A 19,611-nucleotide genomic window follows, 5' to 3' on the forward strand; every position below is an offset into this window, starting at 1 on the left:
GATCGTTAGTTTCAGTTTACTCTGTCCTTTACAAGTCAACGAATCAAGTGCTCCATAAAATATCACAAGTGCATCTCTAATCTCTGATGTTTCAATGACATTGCTACAGTAGGGCAGAAAGAATGCCTGAGCAGTGATCTGAATGAAACCAGCCCTGATCTATTCTGAGGGCTCAGATTTGTTTGGAGTAGTACTTACAGTTAAATGACTTAATGTTAAAGATAGATTTTTTTTTAAAAACAGTAGAATGAGTACTTCCAAGAAAAATATTTCAGACAGGAGAATGAGTATTTCCAAGAAAAATATTCCAGGAAACAGAAATAATATGTAAGAGATTATAAATCATGTTTTCTTCTTCCTCAATTTACATGGATTACTGTTAAGTATTCCAAACTCTTTACAGTTATTCATAAGAAATATTTTTCATATCCTTACAGAAAGGACCCTTTTGTATTCCCATGTTGTTCTGGCAACGGAACATTTCCTTCTAGTTATTAGTTCTGACCATTTTTAGCGAGCTTACACTAATCAAAAACAAACTATGAGATGGAATATTTGCTCTGCAGACATACGTCAGTGTTGATTTTTCCAGCCCTGTGAGGCAGCCCCCACTTCCTCTCCATAGCAACAGCCATGACATCAGTGGGGGGCGGGAGGGGAGAAGAAGGGGGGAGTCTTTTCTAAACAGAAATTTGATTTCTCTATACTTTGAAAGTGTAGAGCACCCGAAGGACCTCAGGATTGAGTCCTGCTGTGAGAAGCTCCATGAATGCTTTAGAAAGCACTGGACTTCTCATGTTGAATCTGATATGTGTCTCTATAATTGCCTCTCCTGTGTAATAGAAGCAAGCAGGAAAGTGCAACCCCAAACAAACACCTGTGTCCTATATCCATCCTCACGGTGTCAGAACACAATTCCCAAGAATGATACTTTAACAATTTTAGAGTTGGTCCGAAAATTATGTGCTCTAAAAGAAATGGTTGGTGTCAAAATAATAAGCCAGAGACTCTCACTATATTTTCCTTTCTCTCCCTGTTTAGTGAAAGTATACATGGACAAGAGATCAGGGAGCAAGAACAGGAATCTAGGATGTGGCTCCTATGTAGACAACATTGAGTCACTTTGTAGAGAGGTAAAATAAAATCAGTTTAAGCATCTTAATAAAAGGAAAAAATGATAAATGATAACTGACAAAACATGAAATATAGGCAAATCATCCTCCCATATTTTATCTGTTTGGGAAAAATAATGCCTATTTTTTTTCCTGAGAAGGAATACCAACCCATAACATATGCAATACATTCAGTATCCTGATCTATTTCCTTATTATTCAGAAGAGAGACTGAGGAAGGAGGATCAGACATTTGAGACCAGCCTGTATGACATAGTAAGAGATCATGTCTCTGTCTCTCTGTCTCTGTGTCTGTCTCTGTCTATCTCTGTGTCTGTCTCTGTGTCTGTCTCTGTGTCTGTCTCTGTCTCTCTCTCTCTCTCTCTCTCTCTCTCTCACACACACACACACACACACACACACACACACGAAGCCAAAAATCAATACTGAAATCAACAAAACCACATCAAGCAAAGTAGCTATTACTGCTGGTTTAAATACAGTTGATTCCCTGGGATAGTCTGTTTTCTTTTGCATGAGTATGGTTAATATATTCTGTAAGTCGTCATGTTGCGTTTTTATAAAATACAGAGATGGGGGGAATGCTAGAATTCACCTTTCTTATTTTTCTTCTAGAGCAGTACATTCCAAACTATTTAGAAATAAACCTTTGTCCTCGAAATGCTTATAAATGTGTTGAGAAAAAGTTATTTTATTAATACACATAGAAATACTGGCTTACTCAAGTCAAATAAAATTCTGTACTTTAGTATATTATGTGTTCATAATGAAGTGGGGGACAGGTGGATCTGTAGGCACCTGCTAAGTCAAGCAAATTTGACCTGGCTTCTTGTGTTGCTATACATTCTAGCACATATTTAAGGAAGGTTGCACTATGATACTTACTACACACTTGTTTAGGAATGACAATTTTAAAAAAGTTTCTTACATAAAATAGTTTCTAGATATATGTAAAAATCTATTGTTATTTTTAGAGAGTGTCAAGTAAATTTCACAATAGAGGTGTGTTCACTTAGTGTAGGCTCATGGAATTATCCAAATATATGAACTATGCTTATTGCAGCATTATTTACCATAGCTGGAACCAACCGAGATGCCCCTCAATAGATGAATGGATCAAGAAAAAAATATAAATATATATATAAATATTTATATATATAAATATGTATTACATATATATATGTATATAATGGAATTCTATGCCTCCATCAGAAAGAATAACACTGCTCCATTTGTTAGGAAATGGAAAGACTTGGAAAAAATTATATTAAGTGAAATAAGCCAGGCCCAAAGAAACGTAAGTCCCATGGTTTCCCATATCTGCAATAACTAGTATATGTCTAGAACAAGCCAAGAAGGTAAAAAACTATGTACATTTGACCATATAAGATGTTAAGTGAAATGAATCCCAAGAGAAGGATACAACTAGTTTTATCTTGGTTGCTATTCTTCTTAATGTACTTATAATGTACTATGTGATTTTTTTTACATTTTAAAAAATTTATTTATTTATTTTTTATTGTGAGAATACCGTACAGAGAAGTTACAATTACATGGACAAAATAATGAGTACATTTCTTATCAAGCATTGTTGCCTCCTCTTTGTTTCCCCTTCCCTTCCCTTCCCATACTCCCCCTACCTTCCCCCACCCATTCCTCCCCGCTCCCCACGCCAAAGTTGTGAAGTTCTTTTTCGACATAACTTTGTACATCTCATTTTTGCAATGGGTCCACCTGTATCCCTATTTAAACAATTTGTTTTTGCCCTTCCCCTCCACAAATTATACCAACATCAAATACAGTGAAAGCAGTGGTTTGTTTCTTTTGTATATTCCTCTTCCATGGTATAACTAGTTTTTACTGTATTTGATGTAAGCGCCCTGCATCTTGTATATACACTTTTCTAATTTGGGGAGGGGAAGGGAAAAAACAAAATGATTAAATAGGGATACAGGTTGACTCATTGTAACAATGAGATGTACAAGACACTATGTTGAAAATGAAATTTACAACTTTGCCTGGTGTGTGTGTGTGGGGGGGGGAATAGTTGGGGAGGTGGGGAAGGCAGGGATGGTAGGGGTAAAACAAAGGAGGCAACAATGCTTGATAGGAAATGTACTCATTACCTTACTCATGTAACTGTATCCCCTTTGTACAGTATTTTTACAATAAAAAAGTATTAAAAAAGAGGAAAAACAAAATTGTAAAAATAATTATACAAAAAAATGAGTATTCAGACATATAACATTTTATCTACACATAAACACCAAATACTTACTAATATTCTTTCTACCCATCTACTAGTCAATATAAACATATAGTTCAGATTCTACAAAAAAAGTCTTATGAATTTGGAAAGCAACAAATATCACAAAATTTCAAAGTAACTGAATAGGATGTCGTATTAATATATATTACTGCAAATATAATTTTGGTGTTTCTAGATTTTCAGCATGGAAGACTTGGTTTTTGTTGTTTGTTGTTGTTTTTGTCTGTCTGGGCTGGTTTTGAATTGTGATCCTCAGATTTTAGCCTTATAAGTAGCTAAGAACATACAGGTGAGGCATCAACACATGGCTTCAAGGTCTTGCTTTTGATATGCATTTGAAAAGAAAGTACTAAAAAGTAAAGAGTCAACTTCAAAGACATAAAGAGCAATCAGTTTGCAAATAAGGGCCTAGACTGACATATGTGTGCTAAGTGGAATTATCAACCATACAATGATCTGGAAAAGAATTTACTCAATCAAATTAGTGACTGACCGTGTTTTAAAACAAAATTATACAACTAGTAATTCGATGGAATATAAAATAAGAAGCTTCACAAATTTGGAATAATTTTAACACTATTTGAGGCAAAGGTAGCAAGTACTATTTTAGAAATAGTACAAGGTTAATGTTTGCAACATGCAGTTGAGTATTTCTAAATAATAGAATATGTTTTCATTACGTATTACTAAGGGTTGTTATTTTAATCAATAAAAAATAAAAATATAAGCTAATATACCAACTTACTTCCTCTAAAGTGAATTATCTTGCCATAAATTTGCTTTTGAGAAAAATCTATATATACATATACATACATACATACATATATGCAATACAATAATTTAATACCATGTGTTAATTTTATAGATACATAACTGTGTTTATCTCTAAATATGTGATTTGGTAAGACATCCAAATCAGCTCACCAATATAGTTCCTTTAATGTATCAATTCTATGATACAAAATTTAGTTGATTAAATAATTTAGAAATCTTTGCTGTCACAAGGAAAATTTCACTGAGAGAGCTGAATAAAAAGAGGTTATACTTTACTCTTTCTTTTCTATAATTGGACCTGTAGTCAAGGTAACAATGTTCTATGTGACAGAGAAACTATCATATACTAAAAATACTAGGATTCTAATCATTCTTAGTAACAGCATCACAGTTTGACAATTTTACTCCACAGTCATTCCTCTCTCCTTCACTTAAAATATATTCTCACTTTACACCAGAAAAATTCCTTTCTGTATTTTAAGGGATATTTTTTGACACATCTATGAACATGCACGATTCTACTCTGAGAACCTGAATGATCATTAACATGCACATTCAAAGGGGGGTTGTGTTTGATATGGAACCAACTGGGGGAAAACTTCCTTTACCTGGATTCTTAATCTAAGTACCTTTATATCTGCCATGTCTTACTGAGCTTGGAATAATAAATGCCAAGAAAAAAATGTTGAATGAAGAATAAATAATCTTCTTAATAAATGCCCCCAAATTATTATGACATGTTATATCAGATTGCTGAATAAAGAGTTAGGTCAAAGTGATATAATCTCTGGCACTTTTCTCTATATCTTCCTTGCATATCTGCCTGTCCATCCATCCATCCATCCATCCATCCATCCATCCATCCATCCATCCATCCATCCAGGCATCCATCCATCCATTCAATGAGGATTGTAATTAATATTATTTCATAATATAAACAAATAGTAAATAAGAAGGCACCAAGTATTCTGAAATGTAACATTTTAAAAACTTCAAATAGTGTTATTTATCATCTTACACTATAAATAACAATAATGCTCCTAGCAACATGATTTTCTTATCCCAGTTTATGCCTCTTATAGTCAACAGATGTTAGGCTTTAAAAAAGTAAGCAAACTATGTAGTACTAATTTTGGAAGGAAAATGAAATTTTAAAAAAGTTATTTACAAAACGTTTGTTTCTTAGGAAAGCTTGTGGCACTTATAAATTTATACAACGATTTATTTACCACATAGTCTTGCTCTTTAAAGTAATAGACTTTAAAAGGTTGACAAAAGTAATATCTGGTTGTTTGAATTTTTTTAACACATTGTCACATTCTTTTATGTTCATTTTCTCACAAAATCACTCATTTCAATTGAAAACATATGATCGGCAAAATTGACCAAAGTAGCAAATATTATTTGCTTATTTACAAGAATTAATTTGAAATTTTTAGCCTATAAGCTTTTAGGTTGACTAGTTGACTTAATTATTTTAAGCAGTTGACTTAATTAAATTCTGTTTATTTTTGTTTAAATTGACTAAACATTTGAAATCAACATAGAGAAGTGTCATATTGAATATCAAATATGTAATGCAGTCAAGCACAAAATATTGCTACTTCACAAAATAATCATCATTAGCACAATGTTTTCAGTCAAACTTAGGTGTGGTATCTGTCTAAAATGTGTTGTTCATATTTACTATTTTAAAAGAAATATATTTTGATAAAATTTTACCATGAAGTATATTTATTAATATGTTTTGTCCTAAATCCTACTTAAAACACATTTTATTATTTTTGGTTAGTAAATCATAATTGTATACACTTATGGGGTACAATGTGATATCTGGATATATCTGTATAATGTCAAATAATTGTCACATAACACCTTGCATACTTATCATTTTATTGGTGATATATTTGAAATTGACTGCATTATTTGTTTAAAAGTATGCATCATTATTGATTATAGAAATAGAAATCAAAATCTATTCCTTTTGTTTGACTGAAATTTGCATCAGTTGATCAGCAGCTCCCATAATCTCCCCCCACCACTATTCTATTCCCTGACTCAACTTGTTTAGAACCCACAGAAAAGTGAGATGATGTACTCTTTTAATTAGCATAAAGTCTTTCAGATCCATTTATCTTGTCACAAATGACAGGATCCTACACTCTTTATGAAGGCAGAACAAATATGCATTTATATATACATATACATACTAACTATACACACATATATACCCACAAAATTACACACATTAGCATGTAACTATTAAGTTCATAAATCCATCTACGAATAGTATTTTAAATGTATTCTTGACATGAGAAAATAAATCTCTACTTTTAAAAGTTTTTATTAAATTAATTTTGATTATTTCACACAAGTAAAATTTTCTCTAGGCCCCAAATTTTAAAATTTGGGGCCTAGAGAAAGTTTTACTTGTGTGAAAATGAGTTTAGCTCATTTTGGATGGAAGATTTGTAAGCTGGAAATCTTCCATTAGCAACACAGTGTTCAGATAGCTACACAGCTAAAAAAAAGGTCTAAAATGTGAGGCAGATAATTCTCCCAGAACAAGGAGGGACCATCTTGCCTTGAGCTCTGTGCCTCAGGCTTTAGGCTGGAACCTGTGGCCAGCCAAGGGCATGTTTGTGCTATGTGGGTTAGAAGGGAACAATAGAGAGGGGGGAGATTCACAGACTAACTTTTAATTTAATAGATAATATAAAATATTACTTTCTCTTTTATTACTGGTTATGTTCTCAAACATAATCTTGTAGTAATTGATGATAGTCATACCCAATATTTACAAAAGAGGTGTACTACTATTGATATCCTTTCTCTAGAACTAAACAGAAGGCAAACAACAAGTACTAAAGCAATACAATTTTAGAAGGAATTTTATTAATGTTTAAATGTATTCAAAGTTGTTTTAATAGTTTATCATTCTAGTGGAAAATTGCTTTTGTAGTATGAATTAAATATTCAGAATTCAAACTTACTCAATACCATAAGTTCTTATTATTCTTTTCTATTTCACTTACATTACAAAATGTTTCCTTCAGCCCACAGGAGAATGTAAAAGGATGGATTTTTTAATCATCATTTTAGGTGTTATTTTAAAGCAGAATATACACTTTAGAAAGACGAGAATTATTCTAGACTCATAAAACTGAGAGAGGCCTCCAGAGACCACTTTGGCCTCCTGTCCTAGTACTGTAACAAGCCATTAATTTCTCTGGCTGAAATTACCTCCCAGAGGAAACTGAAAAGGCAGAATATGCCAAAAGTTATAAGCTCCACACACAAAAAGTGGTAGAGAAGTCTAGGCAAAAGTTCTACTTTTTCTGGGCATGGGTGGCTCATGCCTGAAATCCTAGTTACTCAGGAGGCTGAGATCTGAGGATAGCGGTTCAAAGCCAGCCTGGGCAGGAAAGTCCACGAGACTTTTTTTTGTCTTTTGGCTTGGGTGCTGTCCCAGAGCTCTTCAGCTCAAGGCTAGCACTCTACGACTTGAGCCACAGTGACACTTCTGGTTTTCTGGTGGTTAATTGGAGATGAGAGTCTCCCAGACTTTCCCGCCTTGGTTGGCTTTGAACCACGATCTTCAGATCTCAGCCTCCTGAGAATCGAATGAATTACAGGTGTGAGCCATTGGCGCCTGGCCAGTGAGACTCTTATCTCCAATTAACCACCAGAAAACCAGAAGTGGCGCTGTGGCTCAAGTGGTAGGATGCTATCCTTGAGTTGAATTGCTCAGGGACAGCACCTAGGCCTAGAGTTCAAGCCCTATGACTAACGAAGTTCTACTTTCTGCATATTTAAAATGGTAAACCAATGGGCATAATGTATTGAAAACATTTTTAACTATAAGATTTGCTTATTACAGAGGCAAATAAAATAATTAATGGTATTTAAGAACCATTCCCGTGGCTCTGCTATAACATAGAACAGAGCAGAGCAGCTGATCAATGCCCTCTGGGCCACTTCACCCTCATGTATTTAATGCCAAGAAGTTAAGTGCCAAAACCCTCCTCTCAAATGTTTTCTCAACTCTTTTATTAGCAACCCCACTTCCAGTAACTCAGTTTATTGGTTTTTTAAAGTCTACTTCAAATTTAACCAAGAACAAACCTGTTGTTAAGCTTTGTCTCCTATATAAATTGTCAATATTTGTCTATTTGTTAACTGCCAATATTTGTCTATTTGTTCTACCTTTAGACTTAACATGGTGCTTATTAATATTATATCCTTATATAAAAGTGACATAAAATATCCAATCCCTCTTTATCAAATACTTCTGTGTAACCTGTCTCCTGATGTTAGTTATAAGAGTCTCATGTCTTTTTAGATCTTTACTTTCTGTAATTTCTCTCTGGTCAAGACATTGACGTCTTAGAAGTGTAGATTCCAAGTGGCCTTAAGAAGTATCTTAAAATAATTTAACATAGAAGGAAAGCTCCCTGATTTTGTATAGCAAAAAAGCTAACCACGAGATTTTATCTTTAATCTTTTATCGTTGTATCTTCTTGAAAGAGTACACAATGCTTTGAAAAATTTACTTGGTGTAATAAAATACAGTTCTTTCAAGAAGGTTCAGTGTTTGGAAATGACTCAGTAGTCTTAAAATCCCTTTTTGTACAAGTGCTGTATACTGTTATATTTACTTTATAGACTACAAAAGAAGAAAACTCTTGAACAGTCAGAAGTTTTAACAGGTAGAAAGTCATGCTTTTGATTATTAAGTTTATATCAAATTCAAAGCCATATTTGCCTGTATTTGAATTTAAGTCAAAGGGATTCTTGAGAAAAGAAATGTTCATAATCATACTATTTTTTTTTTACTACAATGAGTGTGAAGGAGTACTATATTATCTTGCAGGAATTATGATATGAAGACATATGGAGGAAGCTTGAGGGAAACATGCAAAAATGACCCCACATTCTGGAGTTTATTCAAATCACTAATTTAGAATGATAGCCAGGCACTGGTGGCTTATGCCTGTAATCCTCGCTACTTAGGAGGCTGAGATCTGAGGATCATAGTGCAAAGCCAGCTCTGGCAGGAAAGTCCGTGATACTTTTATTTCCAATAAACCACTCAGAAAACCGGAAGTGGCTCTGTGGCTCAGTGATAGAATGCTCCCCTTGAGCTGAAGAGCTGAGGGACAGTGCCCAGGCCCAGATTTCACGCCCCACAACCGACCCCCCCCCCCCAAAAAAAAGATAAAATGCTTACTTGTTGTAATTGTAAATGATTCCCCACATATACAGAACTCATTCACAAAAATGACTGCCACTCACAGGTATGCTTTGTCTTAATCAAATCTCTTTAAACAGTGGAAAGTACAGAATCTTACCCAATATGTGTGGCCTCTGTCCTTCCCTCACCAGTAAATACACATCTTGCTGCCAGGATGTCACCAAAAGTCACATCGACCGGGTGTTCCACAGGGTAGAATGCCTGACCAAAAGATCACAGCATGATTCATCAGACTAGTCAAGAACCCCCTGAAACTGAAGAACTTGAGTAATGTGAGGCTTACAACTCTGGAGGCAGAGAGGATACAGACAGACAGACCCACAGACAGACAGTCAGAAGGGTGCATACGCACATACCCACAATCAATTCTACATGATGGCCCAGGTACCCAATTTTGGAATAAACAGTTTTCACAAATGCATCACATAAAAATGAGAGTAAGTGTAATAACATAAGTTCTGTTTGAAGCATTCTTTGGCTACGTGAGAGGACAAAAAACTTGATCATCATGTGTGGTTACTGTTGAGGAAGAAGCCATGTTGGAAATTATAATATGGTAAGTCTTACAACTCAGATACATAGTAAAGGTAGATTTGGAAACTTAGATATTTAGAGGAGTTAGCAAGAGCTACATCAGGATTTTTAATAATAATTTTCTGTGATTAATATTTTTCCTCTTAAAATTGGATTCTACACACCTGGGGCAACTGGGGGCTCTGGCGTCCAATCAGAGTCCACTGTCCATTTCTGACTCTGTATCCGCTGACCACCTTACCTGAATGAAGACAAGTTATAGTCATGTGATATACAGTACTGTATTTGAAAAAACAAAAGGACCAGTCTGCTTTCATTTAAAGTAAAACCTGAATTTTTCCAGAACCCCCAATACTGAGTATCTTAGGGAAGACAAGATGATAAAACAAACAATTCAAGGTATTGTGTAAAAATTACATTTCCCAATGACACCTGACTTAAAGTCAAGCATAATTTCCATTTTACATCAAGAAGAGTAGCTACCATAATGGTAAATACTTATAATGGTATATGTCATTAAAGGTCCTTACCTAAACGATGAGTGTGAACTCTATAGGCAAAGACATGCATCGGGTACATTTTATAATGACATGAAATGTCAGAATTCACCACTGTAGGAAACAAAAACAAGGAGAGAAAAATCACTATCCTACTAGACAAGTGCAGTTTTTCTTGTCTAAAGCGATGCAAGGTGCTGGTACTGGGATTCCTGGTGAAGTGACCACCATCATTTAGTGCTTAGCAGACATTGTGCTCTTATCCTGTGCCTGCCATTGCACTCAGATGAATTAAGAACCCTTTGCCTCTCATTTTTCTTTTATTTATAAACAAAATGACTAAGACCAGATCAAAATATCCTGTCAGTAAAAACACAAGCAAAATCTGTTACCTGTATCTTGAAATGCATCCAGTTGGAAAGGCTTAATGATTGATTTTTATTTTTGGAACAAAATGACTTTTGAAAGATTGAATGCAAGCACCTGAAACCACTAGATTGGCAGTTCCTGTTGAGAAGGGGCCACTTCAAATGCTTTTTCTTCCTTAAAGTCTAGCATTGACACAATATATGTCCAGTAAAAAAGAAACTTAGAGATCATATACTTTGATAAGATTCACATCCCAAACAAACAGTATTTTATGCAACATTTCTATTACTTTAGATATACTGCTAAATAGCATACTTATTCTCAAAACGTCTTTATGTTTAGCTTTGGAGAATCGGACATCATAGTCTTCATTTTGCAAGTAGAAAAATGAGTTTATTAAATTCTAAGAGTCTGTAGTGTTAGATTTGCTAAAGCTCTGGGCTTTGAGACTTTTAATGCAATATTTTATAACATTTATGAGCATTATGTAGTTTATTTTTTGTGTATAAAGAATGGATGATTGATTTGTTATCCAAACTTGTTCTTTCAGTTATATAACTTACCCATAACCTTCCATTGGCTTAGAATAATATAAAAACCTATTTTAAATCCAAGGATGCTAAAGAATCAGTATACTTTTCAGGTTTAATACCAGCCATTCTGTAAGATTATTAAAGACATAATGTGACTTGGATTCTATAGATTAGTTATATAATGACTCACCTTTCTCCCCTGCTGGTATAACAGTGTCCACAGACATCATAAGGTACATGCCAGCAATTAAAGGCTGTCTGCAGAGAAAAGTATTTTTCTTAATTATGTGATAAAGCCAAATGTATATTTTTAGAAAAAATGTATCTACTCATATCTTGGTTTAATTCATTTGAAAACTAAGATGTAACAAAAATGGAAAAACAGACAGAATATGTAGAATTTTGTTTTTTAGAACATGTTTCTGTTTCTGTGAAGGACAACTGTCAATGGCTTCTGCAATGTCTGCTTTATGGGCTAACTTAAGTAGGCCATGGTACCTGCTGTTGAGTCTAACTCCAGTCTACGTGTTGTAGAGGAAGTAATTTTTTTCGGTGTAGTTAACATTTAAACCAGGTTTTAAATAAAGCAGATTATTCTTCATAATGTGGGTGGACCTCATTCAATCAATTGAAGGCCTTAAGAGAAAAAAAAATCCTCTCTTTCTCTCATTTCTCTCTGCTCTACTCAATCCTCTCTCCTCCTTCTCCCACCATTAATTAAGGTTTCTTTGGAGAACCCCTGACTAATATAGTTATCATAACTCTTAGCTATGACACTTGTGTCTTTGCCTAATCCCCTCACCTTGAGTGTGAACAGAAATATAGGTTTAGAAATTTATCTCTAATAATACAGCCAGTGTGATGGCATGTTACTTCTAAGATTTGATCACAAAATAACCCTGGCTCATAATTTCATTAAACCTTGTTTGCTTTTGTTGCTTATTGTCTGGGCTTAAAGCCAGTTGTTATATAGTGAGCTATATTGTTTATTGTACGTATAGAAAGAAATGAGGGAGCTCCACAGACAACAAATTATTCTTTCTAACAACTATGTTAATGACTAGAGGTGACTTCTGTGGGGGAGTCCAGAGTTGACTGAGCAAAATCGTAAGACACCTGGCAGACTCCTCACCCACAGGGCATTTAGGTGATAAACATTTGTTGTTCTAAATCAGTAAATTTGTTAGCCTGTTTTACATAAGAGATAGTTAAAACAGTTCATCCACCCCTTTTAATATTTCAAAGATCTTAGAACTATTCTGAATCATCTGGGAAAACAGAGGGACTTACGGCAGACGTGTGAGATGTAAGGACACGCCAGAGCAGTCCTTGTGATTATCTGAAAACACACAGACACTTTTAAACGGGTGAAAGATGAAGTATTAAAAATGTTTAAATACTTAAAAATTGAATGGCATCACATTTGTATTACGATTTACAGAGTACTTTTCATATTCACTAATGACTAATGCATCACAAAAACAGGAGAGCTAGGGGAAAAGAAAGAGCTATGCATTATGTTCAATAAGACAGTGTCATACTGGCATTTCTTTATTTGCTGTGGCCACACGAAGACCACATCTGAGCAGTAATCTGAATGAAATGTCACCACAGATTTGAATGGGCATTCTCCTAAGAAGGAACAATAAAGGGTCGAGAGAACTGGGTGAGTTTGGAGGATAGGAAGGCCATTATGGAAAAAATAACAGCTGTGGGCAGCTGTGGAGTAGCTGTTGGGCTAGCAATACAACGCACGTTTAGCAATGAGGTTTTTATTCTGCGTGCATAACAGCTACACGATAAATGACAAGATCATACACAGTGCTCACACAACACAGAACCTGGCACTGATGCCTTTCAACGAAGAGTGCTGGTTATTGTAGTATTGTGGGGTTTACTTTGTAAATTTTATTTTATTGTAAAGATGCTGTACAGAGGGGTTACAGTTACATGAATAAGGAAATGAGTACATTTCTTGTTGAAAATTTTTACCCTCTCTTTTGTTTTTCTCCTTCTATCCCTTCCCTCTCCTACCTCCCCGACTCTCACCCCCACAATTGGTAAAGTTCATCTCCAACATAGTGTCTTGTGTGTCTCACTGTGGCAATGGGTCGTCCTGTGACCTTGTTTCAGCACTTTGTTATTCCCCTTCTGTGGGTTTATTTCTGTTGTTCTTACTTCCTTATTTTCTTGCAGTTCAGGGGAATGTTTTGCAGGTCAGATAAAGGATGGTTTTCTTTTGTTAGAACTGGAGTTTGAACTCAGGGGTTCATGTGGGGGGCAGACAGATACTCTTCCACTTGATCCACAGACCTCCAGCCTTTTTTCTGTGGTTATTTCTGAGATAGAGTCTTGCTATTTTCATGGGCTGGCCTGAACCACAATCCTCCTATTTACTCTTCCCACTATAGCTGGGATGGTAAGAACCATGGTCAGCTATTATTTTGGTATATGTGTGATGAGGACTGTTCACCCCTCCCCTACATGCTGGTCTGAAACCATAATCTTCTCTACCTCTGATATAGCTAGGATTATAGGACTATGGGAATAAACCACCAGTGCCTGGCTAGAACCTAGGGTCTTGCATATTCAAGGCAAGTTATCTAGCACTGTGTTACACTTCTAGCCCTGTAAATTTTTATTTTAATTACATGGTACCATGGGAAATGTTCACTCTCATATAATGACTATTCAAGTAAAAGACTCGATATATTCTTTAAATTATGTCTTGTATTTTAATTACATTTTTCTGTTGAAAAAATCAAATCAATTGCATTTTGATCTCTATCATACAAATTAACAGATTAGTCTATGTCATGACTTTAAAAATTACAGGAGAAATTAATAAGTCAATTAACACATTTAAGGAATTATTAAAGACATTTTTCAGTAACATTAAAATCTTCTACCATCAAAGAATGGCAGTAATGTTCCTACTAGCTTCATGCTAGGTAGCTAACGTCAAGAATAGTGAAACAATTCCTTTTCCCATTAGATGGTGTTCATTAGAAGTATCTAAGAGTCCAGTGTTCTTTTTGTGTGTGAAGAAAAGGACAAACCTTATTAACAAAATTAGGAAAAAAAAAGCGAAGGAGTGGGTCAGAGGGGGGTGAAAATTGAAGGGATGACACAGATCAAGATGCACTGTATACATCAACATTCTGTTAAATGGTGAAAAAAATCAACATATCTCCTAAAAAAATTAACAAAGTGAGGGCGGAATGGGTTGAGAGGGGAGATGTACATATTGAAAGGGGCAATGTTGATCAATTTACACAGTGCTCATAAACTGTAACTCCTTTGTACAACTACTTAAAGATAATAAAAGTATTTTTAAATGTATGAAAAATAAAAACATCAATAGTCTTCTTATTAGAGTCCCCCACCCAATGAACATGTAGCCATTTCTATTGTCTATTTTTTCCCCTTTTAGAGTATTAAGGATAAGTCACAGCTTCAACGTTCAATATACTGCAAAGACATTGCTTTTACTCCCAAGTGCTTTTATACAGCATGCCATATCCAATAAGCAAGGCAATGACCTCAGATGACCTCAAAAATTTAAGTTCTACTGTGAGATTTTTATATATGTTGGAGAAAAGTACAGGGATCTTTTGCACTTACATATAATAATCACGTTTAGAAACACCACGTTTAGTGAGGTTTAAATTTTAAATTTAAGTTTAAATTTTATCTTTTATTAGTAAGTTTTTTAATTGTAAAAATACTGTACAGAGGGGTTACAGTTACATGAGCAAGGTAATGAGTATATTTCCTATCATGCATTGTTGCATCTTCCTTTGTTTTTCCCCTACTATCCCTTCCCTCCCACCTCTACAACTAACCTCCCTCCCTTGCCTAAATTGTAAAGTTCATTTTTCAACATAGTGTCTTGTACATCTCATTGTTACAATGGGTCAATCTGTATCCCTATTTAATCATTTTGTTTTTTGCCTTCTCCTCCCCAAATTAGATCAACATCAAATACAGTGAAAACAGGGGTTATACCATGGAGGAGGATCATACAAAGCAACAAAAAAATCACATGGTACACTATAAATACGTTAGAAACAACAGCAAGAAAGAAAAAAACCACTTGTGTCCCTATCTTGGGGTTCATTTCGCTTAACTTCATCTTATCTGGTCATATGTACATAGCATTTTGCCTTTTCTGCTTGTCCCAGATATATATACTAGTAATTGCAAATTAGGGAAACCATGGGACATATGTTTCTTTGGGCCCGGCTTACTTCACTTAATATAATTTTTTCCAAGTCTTTCCATTTCCTAACAAATGAGGTGATGTCATTCTTTCTCATGGAGGCATAGAATTCCATTGTATATATCTATATCTATATAGATATAGATATAGATAGATATATATATACCACATTTTCTTGATCCATTCAACTACTGAGGGTATATGGGTTGGTTCCATATCTTAGCTATGGTAAATGCTGCAATAAACATAGTTGTGCTGGTAGCTTTAGTATGGTCTTGTTTGTGATCATTTGGGTAAATGCCTAAAAGTGGGATTGCTGGGTATAGGGGAGCTCTATGTTGAGTCTTTTGAGGAAACTCCATATTGCTTTCCAAAGAGGTTGAACAAGTTTACACTCCCACCAACAATGCAGTAGGGTTCCCTTCTGTCCACATCCCTTCCAGAATCTGTTGTTATTAGAGTTCTTGATTATAGCCATTATAACTGGGGTGAGGTGGAATCTCAATGTTGTTTTGATTTGCATTACTTTTATGGCTAGAGAGCTTGAGCATCTTGTGTCTATTGGCCATTCTTATTTCTTCTTCAGAGAAGTTTCTTTTAAGTCTTTAGCCCACTTATTTATCAGGCAGTTGTGTCTTTGAGAATTTGTTGTTGGGGGATTTAATTTTTTGAGTTCCAGGTATATTTTAGATATGAGACCCTTGTCTGTTGTATGGCTACTGAAGACCTTCTTCGAATCCTTGGGCTTCTATTGATCTTGCTAGCTATGTCCTTTGCCATGCAGAAGCTCCACAGCTTCTTGCAGTCCCATTTGTCCAACCTTTCTTTGATTTGTGGTGGTGTTTCTGGGTCTCTATTAAGAAAATTTCAGCCAGTGCCAAGGAGACCTAGGGTTTCTCCTATTCCATCCTGTAATGTTTTCAGGGTGTATGCTTTCACTCCGAGGTCTTTGATCCATTTGGAATTGATTCTGGTGCATAATATATAAAGATCTAGTTTTAGTTTTCTACAGGTGATTAACCAATTTTGCCAGCACCATTTACTGAAGAGGTACAAGAAGAGACCTGAAGACCAACAAGATAGCCAGAAATGAACAGAAAACCCAGAAATGAACCCACAGACCTATAGCCACCTAATCTTTGATAAGGGAGTTAAAAAAATAAATTTTATCTTATACAATGCAAATCTTACATGAGAGTAGCTGGTGAATATATTAGACACCAAATAAAAAAACATATCTCTTTAACCAAAAGCTCCAGTAATCAAAGCATATCAAAGGAAAACAAGCAAAGAAACACACTCCAAAATCATGCTGCATAGTTTCTAAGATATGGTCAAAGGAAATTGCTTCCATTACATTTATTTGGTCAATTGTATCCACTGAGTCAAACTTTTCTCAATTGTGTGTGTGTGTGTGTGTGTGTGTGTGTGCATGTGTGCGTGTGCACGCACCTATCAATGAAGTTTCTGAGTGTGAATTTTATAGATATTGCATTTTACGCTAGGATAATATTTTAGGATATCATCATTATTCAACCTTAGGTGATACAATTATAATTCTGTTGCTAAAGGGTGTGTGTGTGTGTGTGTGTGTGTGTGTGTATGTTCGTTTTCACATTTCAATAGTTTTCAAATAAATACCTTATGACATTTTCAAAATTCAGTGGTCCTCTACATACCTCTGAGGTTTTGACTTAGTAAATCCTTTTGTTAAAATTTTTATTGTTATTATAAAGGTGATGTACAGAGCAGTAACAGTTTAAAGGTTGTTTTGCAATGCATTAATATATTCTTTAATAATAGTATTTTAGCTGAATGAAATCTTTAAAAAGTTATGTCAAAATAAGTACTTATAAAGGATATTTTTATACCTTTTAGGCTTTACTGAAATCTATTGCTATTCATATATTCACTAACTCAAAATCCAATTTTAGCATTGTGATTGCAACCTCTTCTTCTAATCCTGCTTCAGAGCTTCACCTAAAAACCCTGCATGCTTGCATTATGCACACAGTGAGAATGAACAGTGGGAACAGCTTGAGCTTTGTGTGGTCTTGGAGTAGGTGAGCTCCTGGATCCACAGTGGCTCCTAGAACAGGTGGTAGCTTTGGAAAGAAGCCCTCTTCTCAGCCTCAATGTTCAGTATGAGGTTTATGACCCTTTATTTCCAGTATGATTGTTCTCACAATGATGAATCATAATTTTCATAACCTCTGTGATCTAACCTTGGGTGAACTCAGAAATTCCAACTAGTTTTGCAAATTTCACTGCCAATATCAGTATTTCCTGACTTTCTTCGTCCTTCTTTTGTAGTGCAGTGCTTGGACAACCACAAGGTATGAAACCTTCTAAGAAATGATGTATTTCAACTCACTGTGTTATATAAGTGATCTGTCTCTCACATATACCATCGTAAAATTGCTTCCAATGTTACTACAACAAAGAAATGCATTGATGTTCTACTAATAGCAATCATATAAAATGAAAAGAAAATGAAATAAAAACTGGATAGTTAAGACACACAGAAAATGAACTCAGAATAATGAAGTCATAAACTGGCAGAACAATCTGGCTAGAAAGCTTTCCTGTGGGGCTAGAATGAAAGAAAATAGGAGAAATGAGAGGAGAAGCAATAGATAGAAGTGTCAATCCAGGGCAGAAAGTGCAATCTCATTGCTTACAAGAGAGATGAGAACAGTAACAAGTCAGAAACTTAAAATGAGCTGCTCTTGCAGCAATGAATTTATGTAAATATAAGGCAGGAAGAGAAGTAGTGATTCACTTGAATTCTCTTTCATTATAAATATCAGACATTTCTCTCTGTCAATTTTGCTGAATAGAAAATTTGGGTTTAACCTATTTTAATCAGACAATTGTATGACCATAGGAAAGTGTGTATGAAAAATGATCATTGGTCTTCAGTTAGGAGCTCATTAGGTTCCTTTGTTGAATATAATTGGGATCTAGAAGGTTCATACTTGGTACTGATACTAGTACTAGTGACTAGCAATTAAATCCAGAAGAAAGAAAGTCTAGTCTAAAATTGAGATAACTTAAGTAGAGAATTCAACATTAGATTCAAGGCCTTGGGAAAATTCAGTAATTGTTACTTACTATTGATATAGTTGAAAATGTTAAATGATGGGTATTTTATGTTTTTTAATATACATTTTTCTTGTAAAGATACTGTACAAAGGGGTTACAGGTAAATGAGTAAGTTAATGAGTACATTTCCTATTGAGCATTGTTACACCCTCCTTTGTTTTTCCCTTACCATCCCTTCCCTCCCCACTTTCCCAACTCTCACTGCCCCCCACCAAGCTGAAAGTTCGTTTTCAACATAGTGTCTTGTACATCTCATTGTTACAATGGGGCAACCTATATCCTTATTTCAGCATTTTGTTATTTCCCTTCCCCTCTCCAAATTAGAAAAAATGTATATACAAGACGCAGGGCACCAGAATCAAATACAGTGAAAACAGGGGTTATACCATGGGGGAGAACATACAAAAAAAAAACAAAAAAATCACACAGTACATTATAAGTGCATTAAAAACAACACTAACACAAAGAGAGGTCTCTCAAAAGACTACACATAGAGCTCCCCTATGACCCAGCAATCCCACTTTTGAGCTTGTATCCAAATGATCACAAACAAGGCCATACTAAAGCTTCCAGCACAACTATGTTTATTGCAGCATTATCACCATACCTAAGATATGGAACCAACCCAAATGCCCCTCAGTAGTTGAATGGATCAAGAAAATGTGGTGTACATATATATAAAACATATATACCACATATGTACACATATATACATTATATATTCAACATATATGTACATATATGTATATACACACATATATATACACCTTCATCAAAAAGAATAACATAGTCCCATTTGTTAGGAAATGAAAAGAATTGGAAAAATTATATTAAGTGAAGTAAACCAGGCCCAAAGAAACATAGGTCCCATGATTTCTCTTATTTGCAATAACTTGTATATGGTCTAGGACAAGCATAACT

At 34.9% G+C, this 19,611-nt stretch overlaps 1 protein-coding gene across 10 annotated transcripts in view; it reads right to left on the bottom strand.

Annotated features, from left to right (window-relative positions):
* Positions 1–19,611, bottom strand: part of Pam (peptidylglycine alpha-amidating monooxygenase) — a 169,427-nt gene that overhangs the window by 59,045 nt on the left and 90,771 nt on the right. For all 10 annotated transcript variants that reach the window (XM_042690741.1, XM_042690740.1, XM_042690738.1 and 7 more), the window contains exons 7-11: positions 12,654–12,702; positions 11,554–11,621; positions 10,495–10,575; positions 10,129–10,205; positions 9,528–9,631 (exon numbers count right to left, since the gene is read on the bottom strand). In XM_042690741.1, coding sequence (XP_042546675.1) covers positions 9,528–9,631; positions 10,129–10,205; positions 10,495–10,575; positions 11,554–11,621; positions 12,654–12,702 — 379 coding nt within the window. The remainder of the gene's footprint in view (positions 1–9,527; positions 9,632–10,128; positions 10,206–10,494; positions 10,576–11,553; positions 11,622–12,653; positions 12,703–19,611) is intronic.

The sequence above is a fragment of the Dipodomys spectabilis genome, unplaced genomic scaffold, assembly GCF_019054845.1.
Source record: "Dipodomys spectabilis isolate Male_0828 unplaced genomic scaffold, ASM1905484v1 ptg000140l, whole genome shotgun sequence".
NCBI lineage: Eukaryota > Metazoa > Chordata > Mammalia > Rodentia > Heteromyidae > Dipodomys > Dipodomys spectabilis.